At 37.2% G+C, this 20,063-nt stretch overlaps 1 protein-coding gene across 3 annotated transcripts in view; it reads right to left on the bottom strand.

The window, feature by feature from the left end:
* Nucleotides 1-48: 48 nt before the first annotated feature.
* The window catches only part of LOC122558905 (inter-alpha-trypsin inhibitor heavy chain H3-like), a 47,137-nt gene continuing 27,122 nt past the window's right edge, over nt 49-20,063 (bottom strand). For all 3 annotated transcript variants that reach the window (XM_043707840.1, XM_043707841.1, XM_043707842.1), the window contains 11 exons: nt 17,240-17,421; nt 16,119-16,304; nt 14,243-14,382; nt 13,785-13,942; nt 11,723-11,773; nt 9,350-9,370; nt 7,446-7,559; nt 6,379-6,580; nt 2,926-3,098; nt 676-787; nt 49-574 (listed from right to left, as the gene is read on the bottom strand). In XM_043707840.1, coding sequence (XP_043563775.1) covers nt 430-574; nt 676-787; nt 2,926-3,098; nt 6,379-6,580; nt 7,446-7,559; nt 9,350-9,370; nt 11,723-11,773; nt 13,785-13,942; nt 14,243-14,382; nt 16,119-16,304; nt 17,240-17,421 — 1,484 coding nt within the window. In that variant the 3' untranslated portion in view covers nt 49-429. The remainder of the gene's footprint in view (nt 575-675; nt 788-2,925; nt 3,099-6,378; nt 6,581-7,445; nt 7,560-9,349; nt 9,371-11,722; nt 11,774-13,784; nt 13,943-14,242; nt 14,383-16,118; nt 16,305-17,239; nt 17,422-20,063) is intronic.

The raw sequence follows: 20,063 nt of genomic DNA, 5'->3' as shown, positions 1-20,063 counted from the left end.
ATTGCAGGTAATGATTAGCACTTTCACCTCCTCCAGCTGCCTTCTTTCTCAAATTGAACTGTGATCTCAGAGAAAGGTGCTTAATTGACCAGCTCCTGTGAGATTGCACCTGAAATCCTGCTCCTTCCATGAATATGATCGGAAGGTGGAATTGGATACCAAGGCCAAAACATTTTCAGAAACTACAAGATTCAATTTCTGTTGGGTCAATATGGAATTCACCTTGTAACAATTGGTTCCATTTTTGACATATACAAATCAAATCTGACCAGATAACACAGGCGAGTAAATTACAAACTTGGAAATACATAATTGAAGTACTTGCAGATTTATAACTGTTAAACTATATGTATTCATCATATCAGCGACTGAATAATAAAGTCATGCCAGGGATACAAAAAGGTTAAACTTTCATCATCTGCTCTGAGATTATGAATGCAGTGAGTCAAATAAAGAAGAAACGACATAGTCAGTGGCAATTCCGTCTATAAATCCTTTCCCACTGGAGCGAATAAACCAGCATGGGATATTGGTGCCTCGGTTTGAATCAAGCCTGTAATCTTTCTCGTACACCCTAAAAATGAAAAGAAAAATCAATAAAGCCCATGGAAGAAATGTACAGACAACCATTAAGTAGGATAGATTGAAAGTATCAAAAGGGCTTTTCAACATTACCTTCCTACCCTAAGTTTGTGACCTTTTACAATCATTGTTGCACGAAGTTTGTCTTGATGTAAGCGAGGGCTAAAGTTACGTATCACAGCATTTACTTCATTGTAAAACTGGCCTGTGTCAAAATAAAGATAAATTAATTGACTGGAATATTAAATTTAGTGCGTCAGAAGTGCAGGGTTGCATGGAGAATAAAGAAAACTTAATTTATCCAGCAGTGGGGACTCATAAGGGTGAATAGATTTAGGAGTTGTTTCTATAAAGTTAAACCAAAAATTTCAGTTTTCTCATTTTGTAATGCTTTGCCTTGTACAAATACTTTACTAGTAATTTAGTATAAAATTAATAGTTACTTTTGATATTTCAATTAAGATTTCTTTTAAATACAGAGTGGAAATTAATGCTTAACTCCTTGGAAAGGAGTTCAGAGGCAGTTGAAGGTTGGGATGTGTTCTGTGAAGGAAAGGGGTAGAGATCCAATTGCCCCCTGCTTCCCTCTAATTTAGTGAAGAAGGGCAAGCTAGAAGGCAGCATTATATCCTGAAGGCCATTTGAGGCACTTAAATAGCCACTTACAAGTCTCATTCTGCAACCACTAATATTCAGTTATAGATGGGCAAATCCAAACGGGAACAGCAAAGAATACCTTTGCATTCCTTGCTAGTCCTCAGGACTGATTTGGTGGTCCCTCCTCATCAGAGATTCTGTGCTTTATAGAGGCAGTCAACAGCCAGAATGGAGGGACCCTGGACAAACTCCACCTTCGCCCTGTAAATTGGCCCTTTTTCTCAAACCGCTCACAATGACTTCCATCCAACAAACTCTTTCCCACTTATCTGTTTCTGGGCTATCATTATTGATCCCTAATGAGGCATACACAGTGGTACTGGCAGTGGTCACCACTGTAAGTCAAATACCAATGGGCCTCCTGAAAAGGCCACAGGGTTTGCCACGAGCATTCCAGCTGATGGATAGGTTCCCTCACATGACCATTACATTTCATGCAAACAGATACTTTTAAAAATGGCAGAACTGTGGCTAAGAATTTGTAGCCTATATAGGAGTAGGTGTTTTCAGTGGCACTGACTCCCCCACCATGAGGAAAGCTCACTACATAGAGTGCCAATCAGCTTAAGAGCTCACCGGTGAGCTTCTCAGTGAATCACAGGTCATGACATTGGAGTATCACCTCACCAGAAACTACCAGCTGTCATTGGGCAGATTGTCATTGGAGGCCTAGTCTCCATGGATCCTATGTCGAGAAGGTACATTTTTATTATTTTGCATCTCATGGGGTAAGGATCTGGAAATAAGAGGACAGGCGGCTTTCTGCAGCTGCTCTTGACTCCCTAACCCTGCTTCAATTAGCCCTAGATTGGGTAAATGGAAGAGCCAGGTAACCTGGTTTCTCAATCAAGAAAATACCCTTTTTTCTCGCATGCTGTGAAGATAAGTTTACAGGTCACTGGTAGGTTGAGGCCCTTCAGTGTCCATTGATCACTAAGAGCCTTAACTGCTAGCAATAGATTTTCTCTCCTAGCGCTTAATTCCTGGGAGGGTGAGATGGAGCAAATATCTCTCCAGGGTCCAACTTGCCCAATTATTTGTTCTTCCCATCATCTCCCTCATTTTGGGTGGAGGGGGAAATTACACACATAATTTCCATTAATCATAAGTTCCAAAGTTTAAATCTCCTTTAAACAGGGTAGAGTATTCTTCCTCACAATTTACTTCGTGAGTGAGTAACTGGACTGGTGCAAGTTTTTCATTTCTTGATTCTATCCAGTGGCAAAAACTGAATAGATGGCTCCAAATTCACTGCCAGTTTCAGTTAAGGGTGTAAATTGGGACATATATCCTGCAGTCATTACTGAATATGGTATTGCAGTCTACTAGATTTTGTTAAAAAGGAATTTGTAAAATTTACTCAAAAATATATGTCTTGTTAGTGATGTTCAATGTTTACAATACCAACAGCAATTTGTATTTATACAGCATGTTTAATTTAATGCGACATCCAAAGGGACTTCACAGAGACATTATAGAGCAAGAAATGACACAAAGAAACATTAAGGTAGTTAATGATAACTTGGTCAAAGAGTTAGGTTCTAAAGGATGGCTTAAAGAAAGAAACCAAAGAGAGATGTGGAAACATTTTAGATGAGAGTTTCGGGTCTCAGCGGTGAAGGCACAGTCATCAGTAAAAGAGCTTTTAAATTACTGGGCAACTAATGAAGTGAATACTCTACATACCAAGCAATCCATGGGTCACATTTGACAAGCTGTGGCTGTCAAGTGTATAAAATCCCAGAAAATCTCTGTGTACAGTGTGGTTTTTCCTCACATGATGCAGCACAATAACAAATGTTGCATCATCTCCCATTGTTAGTGTGAGATTCTTCTCTTTCATAATTGAGATTGAGAAGCTAAGAAATAAATGTTACAGAATATAAATTATGCCATGCTTAATCTTTGATATCCTGAATGTTGAATACAAATAATACTTTTTAAAATTTGTCCATTCTAATTATCTATTTTGAACATCTTTAGACAATTAATAAGCATACAATTAATCAAAAACCATTCAATATTATGGTAGCGATGGGGTGTAGGGGTAAGAACGGAAAGAAAGAAAGGAGGGTAATGAGACAAGATGACTTCTGAAGCCTTGATCTGTCAATTATTATGATTGATCTTCTGTTTCAGCTCAACATTCTTGACACTCTCCTTATCAGGCAGAGTCAGAGTCAACGTTTTAAAAATAGATATTCTTAATATTTATTCTTTGTTTGGAATTGGACTTGTGAGTGGGCATGGAAGCCAAATCCAGATTTTACATTAAATTTCTGGATTGTCCAACTTCTCAAGTTAGGGTTGCCTTTTCCATTGATTTTTTGGTCTCTGTAGTAAAAACAAAGATCGACTAGAGTCATAGAGCTGTACAGCATGGAAACAATGATCCAACTCGTCCATGCCAATCAGATATCCTAAATTAATCTAGTCTCATTTGCCAGCAATTTGGCCTATATCCCTCTAAACCTTTCCTATCATATACCCATCCAGATGTCTTTTAAATGTCGTAATTGTACTATCCACCACCACTTCCTCTGGCAGCTCATTCTATACAAACACACTTTGCATTAAAAGGTTTAAATTTTTCCCCTCTGACCTTATACGTATGCGCTCTAGTTTTGGACTCCCCTACCCTGGGGAAAAGACTTGGTTATTCACCCTATCCATGCCCCTTGTGACTTTATAAACTTATATAATGCCATCCCTTATCAACTGACTCTCCAGGAAAAATAGCCCCATCCTATTTAGCCTCTCCCTGTAGCTCAAACTCTCCAACCCTGGCAACATTACAGCAATGGTTGGTTTTGGATTAAAACTTAAAAGGATGTGCACTCACTAGAACAGCTATTTTCCTTTTGAGTTCCTATTCTACATTAGCTTTGTTGTTGTTAAAGTACATCCAATTTTTGGCTGGAATTCACCAGCCCACTACAGCCAGGTAGAAGTCCTGATTGCTGAGAGTTGCTTGTTTCTCTATTGAGATCAGCATCAGAGGCTCCAGATCACCATATGACCTGAGAACAAAGAGTAGTGAAGATGGGATGTTGACCTTAAACTGGGTGTTGTGGGAAAAGGGAACTAAATTATTTTGGATTCAAGAATAATGGAAATCAATTAGATCATTAATAAGCATAACTAATATCCCACTGCTTGCAGCCTGTATTAGCCCCTTCTGTCCTCTGATTTACACAAGGGAGGTTTTATGGCCATTGAGAGACTGATTTGGGCCCTGTTCTACCATTAAGTGAATCTGGCCACTGTGTTTCTTGCTGCAATGCACTATATTAATTCTAGCCAATTGAGTATTTAGATTGAAACTAGACTTTTGATAGATTTTATTTAGCAGATTGGAAGGGGCATAGAAGCTACCTGCTTAATGGTTCAATGATTTCTGGATAATCCATTAGCCACAATCTGTGGGAGAAACAACTGAAATTCTGCATTTCCAGGCCAAGTGTACTTTTGGAAACCTAAAGTTGAGTAGTCAACTGTTTCTTGTCTCCTACATTGGTCCCTTTAAGCTAGTCTGATTGGATTTACACAATATTGAGGTTGCATTTATATCCCTGCTGAAAATGTGTTGCTGGAAAAAGCGCAGCAGGTCAGGCAACATCCAAGGAGCAGGAGAATCAACATTTCGGGCATGAGCCTTTCTTCAGGAATTTCCTGAAGAAGGGCTCATGCCCGAAACGTCGATTTTCCTGCTCCTTGGATGCTGCCTGAACTGCTGCACTTTTTCTAGCAACACATTTTCAGCTCTGATCTCCAGCATTTACAGTCCTCAGTTTCTCTGCATTTATATCCCTCCCATGCAATTTATTAGAGTGTATCATATATCTTCCTGCAGAGGACTTATTGGACAATGAATGGAACAGTTAATGATTCTTCTTTAGATTGAAGTAAGCCATCACATTCTGTTCCTTTATAGGCAGAGCTGATGTTCTGAAAGGGTGATTCTTGAAAATTGTTTAATCAAGTAAAATATTTCTTTAAACTTTCAAATCTGTGCTGTGTTCCTTTTTACATTATTACAATTACTTGGCTTTTCTTGTTATGAACGCCATTGAAGATGGGCAGGCCTGTTTGTAAACCATATGTCTCAAAAACTAATGGATGGATTTCAATTAAACTTAACGCACAGAGTATGGGCTGTGGAAGAATTTGAAGTATTTCCCAATCTGAATGGTGTTTGGTTAATATAATTCTAAACAGAGAATATTTAAAAAGGGTTTTTCTCCCTGATGAGGCCTCTAGTTAATCCACATCCACCAACCTGATCTAATATTTCTGCTCACATTTTGACAGCTATAATAAATTCCATCACAACAGTTGAGACAATCCAAAAAGTTTTAAAACAATCAAGATTGTAAATCAAAACTGCATATAATTTTAACAAAATGTTAATTCACTGTATTTTCCGATGTTTGTAGATTCATTACGAAATCCCAGGATCCTAATATGCATCTTTGTCATAAAACCAATCAGTTCTTTCACAGACCAGACTCTGTGTGTCAAGTTTCATTGAAATCCATCTGTTAGGTTTTTGAGACACATTGTTTTACAAACAGACTGACAAACAGGCCTGGATTAGTGGTGCTGGAAGAGCACAGCAGTTCAGGCAGCATCCAAGGAGCTTCGAAATCAACGTTTCAGGCAAAAGCCCTGACCACCTTCAATGGCAGAAGTAACCACTTGTTGCCTGCAAGGCACTTTGCATCAATTCTGATGTGATAATTATAACAAGGCATTATAACTATCTTCATTTCATGTCCTTTGTATTTTTAATTAATGCTAATGAAACTAACTGTGCTTCAAGTATTTCACCATTATGAATCTTCACCTATGTTTTATTGCACTAATATTGGTATTCTCTTTTGTCTGATGGATGATATCTTAGTCTTTACCTATATTTTGTATTGACATATTTGTTCACATATTGGAACAAATATAACTGTAAAAGCAACCCATAAATCAGTGAAAAGACTTTGACATTACAAGGATTTTGACATTACAAGCATTTTGTGAGAATTAAAATAGTTGAACATTGTTTTTTGGCTGGATTCGTACTGATATCACCACCAACTGTTTCTGAATCATAAAAGCAATGCTGCAGTATAACTAAATAAACTGTACCTTTCTTTTGTTAGAGACACTGTTTGTGACCAGGGGAAAGTAACCTCATCTTCTCCATGAACGATTGCAATCATTTCTGTTGATATTTCAACTTTTATATCCATTTTATTACTTGCAATTCCAAGCTTTCCAAAGTAAGTTTTCATTTTCTTGTTATTTTCTACTTCCTTCACTCCAATCAGCTGTCCATTTACAACAAAATCTAATTAAATTTAAAAACATTAATGCATCATAATCATGCCCCATTCAAATTAAAATCTGGACAATCACATCTACATAAAACAAATGATGAATGAAAATAATTGCTATAGAGAGTAACCAGCAAACGGGTTATCATATGAACCAACAAACTTATTGATAGCTGAAAAAAGGGATTAATACTCTACATTATGATGATGTTTTAATTCTTCATTACAGCAGCTGTAATATTTCCAGAAAGAGCTCCTTGATTTATAACTAATTTAATAAAAGCCAGACAACAATAATATCCAATGAATTTTAAGACAACAAGGATGTTAATATTCAATGAAATGGCCATGATATCAGGAATAAACTTTTTTTTTTAATTGTAGATATAAGGAGCCATACCCAATATTCTTCAGCAATGGGTGGTTACTTCAGAGAATCCATGAGTAAGGGTGTGGGGGAATATGAAATAGAGGAAATATTTAGTGAAATATCCATAAGACTTGCACAAAATAAAATAAAATTGGATAGGCCACTTCATAAAATTGGAAGCATGATGCTAAATGTTCATTATAAATATTGCAAGTTCAAATCCTGGCTGCATCTGTCATTTACACAAATGTGGAAAAGCACCATGATAAATCTGAATCATTGATTTATTGTTTATTACAAGTAACTATGGTATTATTATTTCCTCATATTTTTTCCTTTAAATTAGTAAACATTTTACTTGGATCTTCCTTCATAAGGCAGGGAGATGGGCAGGTCAACCAGAAGACTTGCATAATGGCCAGCTTTAAGGCCATTGTTAATATGAGGTGGTTCTGTTTGGTAATAATACACAGCTACCTTCCTTTTCTTGTGACACAGGTTACACCTACCTTTATATGGATCCGTGACCAGATTTAGAATTGCTCCTGGTTTACCATCAACGTTGAAACAAATAGCATCAGTGTGGTCATTTATTGAAATGATAAAATGAGGATCACTGTCAACTTGAAAAAGATATTAAATTGTAAGAACATTTAAATCATCGCCACTTCTACTTAAGACAAGTTTTAAGTCCATATTGCATCAACTTCACATTTCTTTTTTACAGATGCAAAACAATCAGCAAAGTAAGCAAGTACTTTCTTTCATGTGATCAGAATTTGGCAGGGAGACTGGCTTAAAAGCAATTGACTTTGACACCTAATCCGATGATGTGCTTACTGGACTTTGGCTTCTGATAGGCTATCAATATTGTTGTGAATATCTAGTTCATAATGTATTTCACATAACTTTTATACTTGGGAATTAAAGTTTTAAAACATGGGAAACAGATAAGCAATTCTAAAGTAAAATGGAATTCAAACAAACTTGGAATTAATTATGTTTAAAATCTAATCTATGTTTGTTATGCAAAGTCAGCACTGAAAAGGAAGAAAACTTGAATACTATACAACTCATTTCTGGACTTCTTGTTAGAGCTAGGGTATGTACTATTATTTCCATAAATAAGCTAAAATTTCACAGCCAATAATATAATTTAATACTTTATTGAATAATTCAATGCAGCATTGCAATAATAGAGTTTTAAAAAGATTGTCAAAGAAAATACTGCACAGAGTCTAGTAAGCTCAACAACAATGGAATTTAAAAATTGATGCATACAAAAGCAAACTGAAAGAACAGCAGATCAGAAGCAACATTGATATGATACAGATCTAAAACAATTTTGTAATAATTAATAAACAGAGTGATAAGAACTGTAAGGAGATATGCTAATTTCACAAAAATTTAAGGTCAGAGAAAGACTAATGTCTAATGAGCACATTAATACACTATTATATTCAGTACTCAGTATTACATTCAATGATACATGGATCAGAACCATGGTCAACAATCCTTAAGCAAAAGACCTACTATTTATCCCCAAGTCCAAAAAGAGTGCACTTTAGGAAAATTGTAAAATGTCCAGACCATCTGCATTTGTAAAGTTGGAAATTTGATGGAAGATAGGTTCGCGGTGGAGATAATAAAATTTTACACAGGATTGTATAGTGTATTAATTTTAGACAGAAAAACTAAAGAGGAGATGTTGTATTCGGTAATGGTTCTGAAAAAGTTACATTTGTTTCACCCACTCTGATATCACAGAGCCTTTGGATTGAAACACTAACCTTTGCATAGAGCAGATATATTTTATACAAGTCCTGAGAGTCCTTAGTCACTATGTTTGGCTAGTATGGGACTTGCATTTACTGCTATCATGTAATAAATTGTCTTGTATATCAAGACAAATGCCTCTGTCATAAAGATGCTACAATGGAGTACCCCCTTCATAGATTCTAAGGCTAATATAAACAAAGGATAATTGGTAGTAGTGTACTGCCTCAAACAACCCTTACACAGCACTACATATTGGCAAAGATGGCAAATACCTCTCAGAGCCAGCAACGGAAATGAGGGAAAATCCCACAATAACTGTCTAATTTTGTGTAAGCCAGCCAGATCTTCATTGGGGTACAGACTGTACTATGTTTGACTAAAGTGTCGTAATATATTTGTCCATATGGCCTTCTGGACACTAGAGAAATTTTGTTCTCCATTTCTTGTCCCAAGAGATTATATGGCTGCAAGTTCAGAGGTGAAGAGGAAGTGTTTAAAATGATACTGTGGTCATTTAATATGGGGTTCGCTTGATGGTCTTTTTGAGTCCATCAATTTTAAATATAAAATGTAAAAAGTTGGAAGTTTTATTAATACTACTACATAAAGTACAAATGTTTAAATTGTGTCTTACCAGATGTGAAGGCACGAACACCTGCAGAAAAGAGGATTAACATTAATGTACAATCAACAACCAAAGTAGCTTCAAGTATTTTGTTGCAGAAGCTCCCTGCAATGTCTTCTGAGTGGCATAGAAATGAATATATTTGCTGGATGTGTCAATTAAAAACATATATTGCAAGTAATTCATATTAAAATTCATTTTCATTTGCAAACCCTTCCATTGTTTTGCCCTTCCCCACCTTTTTAATTTCCTCCACACTCACAATCCAAGATATCTGTGCTTCTCTGCTTCTGGTGTTTTGTGCATCCTTAATTTTATATACTCCACTATTGGTGGTAATGTCTTCAGTTGCTGAGACTCCAAACACTGGAATACAAACCCTGTGTTCCCTAACTGCTCTTTTTTCCACATTTTTGTCCTCTAAGGCACTTCAAAATAAAGTTTTGGTCATCTGTGCTAATAGCTCCTTATATGGTTTGGTGTTGTATATTTAAAGTTGGATGCATTGATCCAATTTTGAAACAGGTGAGCCTAGCAGGTTTGTAGTGCCAAGTGTAATATATTTTCTAAAAGAGTCAGAGAGGTCTACAGCACAGAAAAAGGCCCGCTGGTCAAAGATTTGCACCTAACTATTCTAAGCCCATTTTCCAGAACTTAGCTCCTCCCCTAGTACGCCTTGGCATCACAAGTGCATACCTAAATACTTCTTAAATGTTCTGAGGGTTTCTGCCTCTACCACCCTTCCAGACAGTGAGTTCTAAATCTCTGCCATGCTCTGGTGAAATAACTTTTCTCACATCTCCTCTAAATCTCCTCATCACCTTAAATGTATGCCTATTGTTTATTGATGTCACCACCAAGGGGAAAAAATCCTTCCTGTTGTTCCTATCTATGCCCCTCAATTTTGAACACTTCAATCAAAGTCTACTCTGCTCCAAAGAAAGCAATTCTATTCTATCCAAGCTTGCTTCATAACTAAATCTCTCTCCAGCTCAGGCAATGTCCTGGTAAATCTCCTCTCCAGTGCAATCACAACCATCTTATGATGTGGATTCCAGAACTGCACACAATATTCTAGCTTTGGCCTAACCAATGTTTTATACAATATAAACAGAACTTTACTGATTTTAAAACTCTATGCCTCAGCAAACAAAGGAAAATATGCCTTCCTAATCATTTTAGGTATCTGTCTCACTACCTTAAGGGATGAGTGGACATGTGGACTCAGGTCCCTCTGATCCTTGATGCAATCAAGGTCCTGCTATTTGTCATATATTCCCTTGCCTTGTTTGTCCTGCTCAAGTACATCACCACACATTTATTCAGAGTGAATTCCATTTGCCACTGATTAGCCCAATCTGTCCAACCTATCTATATCCCTCTGTAATCTAAGTTTATCTCCCTGTTTACCACCCTATCAATTTTCATATCATCTGCAAACGTTCTGATCAACCATTCTATATTCAATTCAAAATCATTTATGTAGACCACAAACAGCAAGGGCCCCAAAACTGATCTGTGAAGAACATCACTGAACACAGACTTCAAATCACAAAAACACACTGCAAAAAAAAAACATCAAGCTGCAGACTACTCAGACCTCTCTCTGTTTATGCTAATTTTTAGGTATATCACAGGCTTTCTCCCAGAGAGAGGCGATAGAGAGAGGGAGAGAGAAGAGAGAGTGTAAAGAGAGAAAGAGAAGAGAGAAAAGAAGAGAAAAGAGAAAAGAGAAGAGAGTATGTGCTTTGCAACAAACTCATAACTGGATTCATTAAGAAATCTGGTTGATTGATTTTTTTTAAAATTCAAAATCTGACTTTGTAAAATAAAAATGTTTTTTCCAGTTATGTTCTGATCTATTGAATAGTGAGTTTAGAGTGAAACTGTACTTCTTCAGCCTTTGCAGCAGAGTTTTAAATAAGAACCTCTTTCCCTGAAGCTTTGGTCTGATTCCCCGGTCTGCTGCTGAGATGAGTCAAAGACCTCCATTAATAATTTGACAGGAAAACATTCTACAAATCATTTTGGACTAAAACAGGCAGAGGAGGAATGACCTGATGTTCCTTACCTGCATCCACCTGCATCCTCATCCTCAACTCCAAATTCATTATTGAAGGGCATTAAATTCTGCCCAATTGTTGGGGTAAAGGGATGAAATTAGTAGTGATTGTAGAAGCACTTCGGCTCTGGCAGATATTCCTTTGTCATTCTCTGTTTACAGAGTTGCCACAACCAAGATTTTATATTTTGGTGAGGGAAGTGCATTGGCTTCATTCACGTATTTCTTTCGACAAAGAATCTCACACGCTTCAATGGCATGTTACCGTATTTCTCAGATACACATTGAAATAAGATTAATGTTGGTTTCCAAAAACTTACGGCTTTTATATCTTGGAGCACCATGTTGTGTTTTTTGTGCGCTGGGTTTTTCTGGAAAATAATGTGAAACACACATACTTACATATTTTTAAAAAGTGCACCTGTGTCCAACATGTATCCATATAATGTTGTTGGATCCATGTTTTAAAGCATTACGTACTTTGTAAAAGTAGACCCTTTTTGTTTACAGCTCTTAGTCAATTGCTTGTGACCACATGATATGCAAGAGGAAGAGAGATTTAAACAAATATAGAAAACAGACACATATTGAAAAAGAAAGCAAGAGAAAGAGCACATGATATTTACAGAATATTGATTTTGGAATAATGATATATATTTTAGAAAAACAGAAAATATTCAGGCATTCTTCATAGAAACTGTGGAGGTAGAAATAGATAAATGACAATTTGTTTAAATTATATGGAACCTTTTATGTCGTAAAATATATCTTACAGGAGTGCACTCTGGCAAAAATGAATGCAAATCCAAAGAAGCAGAAATGGGACATGTAACTATGTTAGGTCAAAAAGGTAGGATTTTATTTAGTTCTTTGAGGATATGGCCAAGTGGAGAGATTTAAGGAAGGAATTCTTGAGAGTAGTGCTTGGACAGCTTGGACATACTGTTGATGGGCCAAGACGATGGTAGATGCACAAAAGACTTCAGAGGCATGTTAAGTTCCCATTAGATCATAGGACTGAAGGAGTATGGAAGTGTAAAACTGTGAATTGATTTGAACACAAGAACGCAAAAGGAGACATTTCAGGGTTACAATTAGATCATTTGGATGGGATAACATACAGGCATAGACTGAGGAGTGGTTAATAAAAAGGAAACAGAATAGGAAGGCTCCAACCAGAGGAATGCAAGCATACCTAAGAGCAGTAAAAGTAGGCTTTTGAACCCTCAAACTGTTTCAATCAAGTCCCGCATGGTCTTCCAAACTCTAATAGAAATAAACCCATGTTGTACAAACTATTCTCGGAACTCATCCCATTCATTCTAGGTATAAATTTAGTAAATTTCACTTGAACTGCCTCAAATGCATTTATATCCTTCCTCAAACAAGGAAATCAAAACTGCAAACAGTGTTCAAAGATGTGATCTAGCAGTATAACCAAAGGATAGCAATTTTAATTTTACATCAATTCCTCTTGTAATACAGGACAGTATACTACTAGCCTTTTGGATTATGTGCTGTTCCTGCATTTTGTGAATCATGCACCAAAAAATCCAAGATCTACATCATCGAACTCCATAAACTTTCTCAGTTCTGTTTTTTCATTCTTCTTACCAAAATGAAAACCTTGAATTTTCCCACATAGTATCCCGTCTGCTAGATTTCTGCTCATTCAAAGTATCTACTGAGTCTGTCATCTTCTCTGTTACCAAATTAATGGTGCTGTAGGTGGCAGGTGGCTCATTTGTTCTTGGGACAATGGTGACCAATATTCTGCAATTTAAAATCCTTTGCTGACAGTAGGTCCATGTTACGATATTGGAAACAATTTGGCATAAATAGTAGATAGAATGCCTGCTTTAATGAGTGTACCAATCTAATACTGAGTCCATCATCAATTTCAGCCACTTGAAATTGACGCACAATGAGAGAGAGCTAGAGAATTAGAGTTGAACTCAATGATCTATATAACAGCAGAAGTTCTTTGTGCGGTAAGGAATATGAAAGAAAGAATAGAAAATATATTCTTCAGAAAATAATTAGAAAGTAAAGTAAAAAAAGGAAAATGGGGACTCACATTTTTCTGATGTCTTTTGGTGATCCACAGAACAAAATAGCAACATTATTGTCTAATAATAGTGTTTCATTTTTTTTTCAATTATGAAGCAGTGTACTTGCCTCTAATGAACTTGGATGATCAGTTATCTTTCTTCAATATAACTAAATCTCTTAGCTGCTTTTCATTGTCTTTGGAAAACCCTGCACGGTTCAGAATTTAATTTCTTTGTAAAATTTAATTACTAATTTTTCTGACTGATATAAAGGGTGAATATCAATTTTAAAATCAAGGCTGGATGTAAAGTAGTTTTATTCAGACATTACCATCTTCTGTTGATTTGTCAGCCACAAAGCGCTCATTCTTATTTTCCTCTGGTTTTGTAACAACCATTGATGTTAATGGGGTTACAAAGCTGTACTTCAGTGACAGTTCCAGAATTCTGTCAGTTAGGTTTCCCTTTTCATTTGTCTCTGCAGAAACCCTGATGGTAACAATTGGCAACAATTAATTGTGCAATGTATTGTTATCCAGCACTTAAATATTTGTGCTGTGATTTAAACAAATATTTCTGTTAGCACATTTAACTCTTCATACATTTTGACTCTACAAATAATCAAAACAGATAATTATAGTGACTAAATTGTTACTAGTCATTTTGCACAATTTCATTCTACGTTTCAAGTGCTAATGGGCCAGCAATATAAGTCTAGCTATTATTGCTTGTATATAAATACATTTTTATGTTGTTACATTCATAGACAGATGACTGCTGTTACTTTACCGCTTCTCTAAGAGCTGTTGTATGGTCAAATAAGCCCACAGTCGCTCAGTGAAGTCACCAAAAATGTATTGCTGCTGCTGAGTGACATTTTCACCTTCTGATACTTGCACTTCAGCTTTTAGAGTTAGGTTTTCATTGGCCTGTTGAAGAATTAAGGTGTTAGGTTGAAACTTACAGTAAAAAGATTGGGAAGGCACATCATGCCTTGTTTGTTTTGTTCTGTAACAATCTTACAATTTGAAGGTGAACTGTTGTATTCCTTGGGGTGTACATACACCCACAGTATTATTCAGAAGGCAGACAATGAAAGAAGAGCATATAATTCTAAGTCAAAATGGTGAGTAGCTTGGAGCAGAACTTGCAGGCTTTAGTGTTCCTTTGCATCTGCTGCCCTTGCCCTTCTAGATGGTAGTGGTTATGGATTTGGAAGGTGCTGACTAATGAGCCATGGTGAATTCCTATGTGTATCTTGTAGATGGTATACATTGCTGCTACTGAGTCAATGTTGGAGGAAGTAAATGTGGTGGATGTAGTACCAATCAAGCAGGCTACTTTCACCTCGGTGGTATCAACCTTCATGAATGTTGTTGGAGCTGCATCTGTTTATTTTTGCCTTCAGAGCTGCCTCCATGAGCTAAGGATCAGGGAGACACCACATGACCAGCAACCAGGAGAAATCCAGGCTACAGAGTGCTAGATAAAGTTTATGAATATAACTTGTTCTGTTACTGCAAGTTATCAGTTTGTCTGTTAAGTAAATCAGCTTGAAATTTTCAAGTAAACTGAACCTGCGGTATATACCAAACCAGTATGACGGTGGTAATTCTACGTTAAGAAAGATACCACAAGAATATGATAACAAGTGGAGAGTTTCCATCACACTCCTGGATTCTGCCTTGTGAACAGACATTGAGACAATGAAAGGCAAGTTACTTGTTGCAGAACTCTTAGTTTCTGCCCAGCTGTTGTAGGCACAGGATTTGTCTCAATTGTCCAGTTCAGCTTCTTGTCAATGATCACCACCAGAATGTTGATAATGGAGGGGACAGTGGCTTAGTAATACCATGGAACATCAAGGGGCATTCATTGGAGATTCTAGTTGGAGATCATCATTGCCGAGCACAAAAACAGAAATTGCTGGAAAAACTCTGAGTCCATTGACCCTTCCTCAGAACAGAAGTAAGCATTAACTCTGCTTTTGTCCACAGATGCTGCCAGACCGGCTGAGCTTTTCTAGAAATTTCTGTATTGCCTGGTACTTGTATGGTGTGAATAATACTTGCCACTTATCAAGCCTAGATATTGTCCAGATTTTGTGGCATATAAGCAAGGCTGCTTCAGTACGTAAGAAGTCACAGAATGAGCTGAACATTCTGCAATCATTTGTGAACATCCCCACTTCTCATAATGGAGGGAAGGTCACGGAAAATGACTGAACCTAGGACATCACCCTGAGGAACTCCTGCAGTGTGCTGATACATAAATGACTTATCTCCAACACAACTACCTTCCTTTGTACTAGGTATGGCTTCAATCAGTGCAGAGATTGACTCCAGTTATACTCAGGCTCCTTGATGTTATATCCAGTCAAATGCTGCCACTATGTCAAGGGTAGGCACTCTCACCTCACCCCTTACAGCTCCCGGGGAGGCATTGGAAACAGAATTCATGATAATAAAAAAGGGAAATAGATAAATAAACGTAAGAATACTTTTGTAAAGCCATGATTTAAATTAGGAGGAAAATAGAGTTAAGCATATTATTCTCATAAAGGGTGAATACGGGCATAATGAGCAAAACAACCTCCTACTGCAATATATATGATTGATCTAGAATGTCAATAAGTTAATTGGAATAACTGATAGTGAGTACTTACAGTGTGAGCAATGACCTCTGCTGTGAGAAAATCCAAGTGATTGTCTGAAATCTTGCCAGCCACTACAATTTCTGACCCATCGTAATACTGTCTAAAATTTGCCTGAGTTAAATCTGAGATGGCATTCTCAGGATATTGCAATTCAATATTCAAAAGCAAGGGGTTTGCTACTTCATCATAAAAGCCCTGTGAAAAAAATCAGAAAATTTAGGAATTTGGCATACTTTTTAACTAATCATGACATTAAAGAGCCAGAAAAAAACCACTGAAACACGAGTTCAAATGAACCTGTGAGTCTGTTTACTCCTAATGTTGAGGATTTGTAAGATTAGATAGATAGATAAATTCCCTACAGTGTGGAAGCAGGCCCTTTGGCCCAACAAGTCCACACCGACCCTCTAAAGAGTAACCCACCCAGACACATTTCCCTCTGACTAATGCACCTGACACTATGGGCAATTTAGCATGGCCAATTCACCTGACCTGCACATCTTTGGACAAGATTTGTATTCAGTTTCAGCTGACAGTGTGAAAACTGCAATGAAATCTAGAGACCCTGGATTCAACTTCGGAACAGGAGGGCAAACCTGTAGAAATATGTCAGAATAAAATTAAGTACTAAAATTATAATTGTCCAAAGTACACTTACCACAAAATCATTCCTCATATTTGCATTACTTTATGATAGCTGTCCTATTCACAGAATTCTCTCAATCTTACAATTGTCTGAAACTTACCATATATTGCAGCAGGGTGCAAATGCAAATCTAAGTGAAACTGCTACCATACTGAACTGTTATGATGGTGTTATGAAGCATATCCTTCCCATCCAATTATGTGCAACATTAAAAATAATGGTGAGCAAAATCAGTCAGGCTATAAACCCTGTGTCCATCATAAACTTGCCTTCGTGCTACCTGGCTGGATTAATATCTAGATTAATTTCCCTCAGAGATGATCCCACTCTGCTATTTTAACTAGCAGAAGTGTGCTTATAATCCAGGTCACTTGCAACTGGCTGCATTTGCACTGAAACTGTGAGAGCAGTGGAAACAGTTCTGAGGCAATCCTGGGCCATGCTAAATAAGCCAACATATTTAAATATTTAATAATTATTTTACCTGAAGCTGTAAGGGAGCATCTGAATCCTCATAAATTCTCCGTGCTACACCATTATTGTCCAGTGCCATTTTCTCCAGAAAACTGTATTTAACATCAAAACCAAACCCAAGGCAATACACATTGTACCTGCCATTGATGGCATTTTTCACATTCTGCTGGATTGTTGTTGGGTTTGATACACCTATAATAAAAAAAAAGCAAATATAATTTATTTTTTGGCCAAACATTTGGAGAACTGTGTTCTCAGACCAAACTTGATCCAATTCTAAGACTTGATAATGAACTATGCAGGTATTTCTATTTTCACAGACTTGTTCATATGTTCTGTCAGAAAGCAGAAGGTGGTTGACTTGGGTTATTTAGAAGATTGATCCCATTTATAGAATTACTAAGTCATATGTGCAGTATTTATATTACTGAGACAGGTATTTCATGACATGTTCCTCAATAGGTCAACTTCTCTTTGACAGCTGAATTCTTCTGTGATAATGCAAGGCACTCTCATCATGTCATTTTCTGTATTTGAAATCACAAGCTTTTTGAGCACTGTGCCTTCGACAGTGACTTAAAAACTTGAGATTTCAAATAAACCTCCTGGACTATAATCTGATGTCATGTGACTTCTGACTTTGTCCATCCCAGTCCAACATCAGTACCTTCACATTAGTCTGTATGTTCTAATATCCTGGTCGAAAGCAGGTTTGGGCTAAAGTCAAACTCTGCCTAACCCAGCATCGATTCAACTTGCCTCTGGAAAAAGGAAGGGAGTACACACATATAAGGTGTTACACATTACTCAATGGGAACTTTCTACCCTCTGAGTTAGAAGATTGTGGCTTTAAATCACACTCTGGAGATGGAAGCACCTTAATATAGGCTGTCAATGCAATGTTAGAGATGTTGTCTTTGAGATGAGATAATAAACTGCCTCAGGTGTGTTAAAAATTCCATGGCATCATATTGATTGTGATGATTAAAAGTGAGGGCCCTCATGGCACAGTAGTAATGTCCTTATCTCTTAGCCAGGAGGCCCATGTTCAAGGTCCACCTGCTTCAGTGCTGTTTAATAACATCCTTTAACAAGCTGTTTAGAAAATATTTGACCCATGGCTAGTGGGTATCGATAAGGTGCTGAAAGCATATGGATTACTGGAAAATTCTCATTGTTATCCAGACTAATTTTGTCTCTCAACCAATACAAAACAACAGATTTTATGATTACAAACAACTTTTTTTGTGGAATCTGTCTGAAGGTAATTGGCAGTGACTAAATTTCAGAAATAATTAATTATTTATTAACCGCTAATAGAAATCCTGTGGGTATGAAAAGGTATTAAGGCCAGCCAAATTTTTCTCAGAGCCGGAAGTGTACTCAGAAAGGCAGCTCTCATACTTTTGGGTCCCATTAAAGCATAAACAGATTGAAGGCAATTGGAATTAATTCAGATTACTTAAGAAAGTGACCTAGGGAGTCTTCTAAATTCCCCAAATTTGTGAAATAGATAATCCATCTGGTTAGGCATTTCTCTAAAAGCAATGTTAGATATTTTATTTCTATTATTCCGTTAATTACCTGAAGGTATTGGTTATGAAACATGAAATCATCACATTTTTTAAAATCAGCAGAAAAGGAAGCACCAGAATGTAAGGTCTGATACCATCAATCTCAGGTCTAACCTGTTTCAGTTCAGTTTCAAACTTTAGTTCAGTCCTTAGGAATTGGAAGTCCCACCCTCAAGAAGTCACCAATGGGCATTGCTGGAATTATATTCAGTTTGTAGGAAGACAATTATAAGGATTTCAAATTTGGGTGGGGAGGAATTAAGGAGCTTGCAGGAGTAGGTTCAGGTATAGGGCCAGAGTATGGAGGCCAAAGGGAAAGGTACAAAAAATGGGGAGGGGCAAAATATTGGAGTTTAGTGCCACAATGTGCATAGAACACCCTCTCAAAAAGGAACATAACAACTGGGACTAGGATTGGGCAATTCAGCTCCTCAAGTATTGTCCTCTATTTAATACAAACATGGCTGATCGCATCTCAGCCCCCACACTACTTCCTTGCTTGCTGTCCAAAACCCTTCAACTCATTACTAATTAAAACTCTGTCTAACTCATCCACAAATTTACTCAATGTCCCAGCATCTACCACACTCCACGGTAGTGAATTCCACAGATCCACAAACCTTTGAGAGAAGTGGTTCCTCTTCATTTCTGTTTTAAGTCATCTACTCCTTATCCTAAAAACTATGACCTCTCATTCCAGATTGCCTTATGCAAAGAAATATGTTTTCTAATTTGACTTTGTTAATCTCCTTTAGCTGAGATATTTGTATCAGCGATAGTCACAGGTGAGGAGCCGGAAGACTGGAGGTTGGCAAACGTGGTGCCACTGTTTAAGAAGGGCAGTAAAGACAAGCCAGGGAACTATAGACCAGTGAGCCTGACCTCGGTGTTGGGCAAGTTGTTGGAGGGAATCCTGAGGGACAGGATGTACATTTATTTGGAAAGGCAAGGACTGATTCAGGATAGTCAACATGGCTTTGTGTGTGGGAAATCATGTCTCACAATCTTGATTGAGTTTTTTGAAGAAGTAACAAAGAAGATTGATGAGGGCAGAGCAGTAGATGTGATCTATATGGACTTCAGTAAGGTGTTCGACAAGGTTCCCCATGGGAGACTGATTAGCAAGGTTAGATCTCATGGAATACAGGGAGAACTAGCCATTTGGATACAGAACTGGCTCAAAGGTAGAAGACAGAGGGTGGTGGTGGAGGATTGTTTTTCAGACTGGAGGCCTGTGACCAGTGGAGTGCCACAAGGATC

The sequence above is a fragment of the Chiloscyllium plagiosum genome, chromosome 18 (genome assembly GCF_004010195.1).
Source record: "Chiloscyllium plagiosum isolate BGI_BamShark_2017 chromosome 18, ASM401019v2, whole genome shotgun sequence".
Lineage (NCBI taxonomy): Eukaryota > Metazoa > Chordata > Chondrichthyes > Orectolobiformes > Hemiscylliidae > Chiloscyllium > Chiloscyllium plagiosum.
The sequence above is the reverse complement of the archived record's forward strand: the minus strand, read 5'-3'. Positions and strand labels throughout refer to the sequence as shown.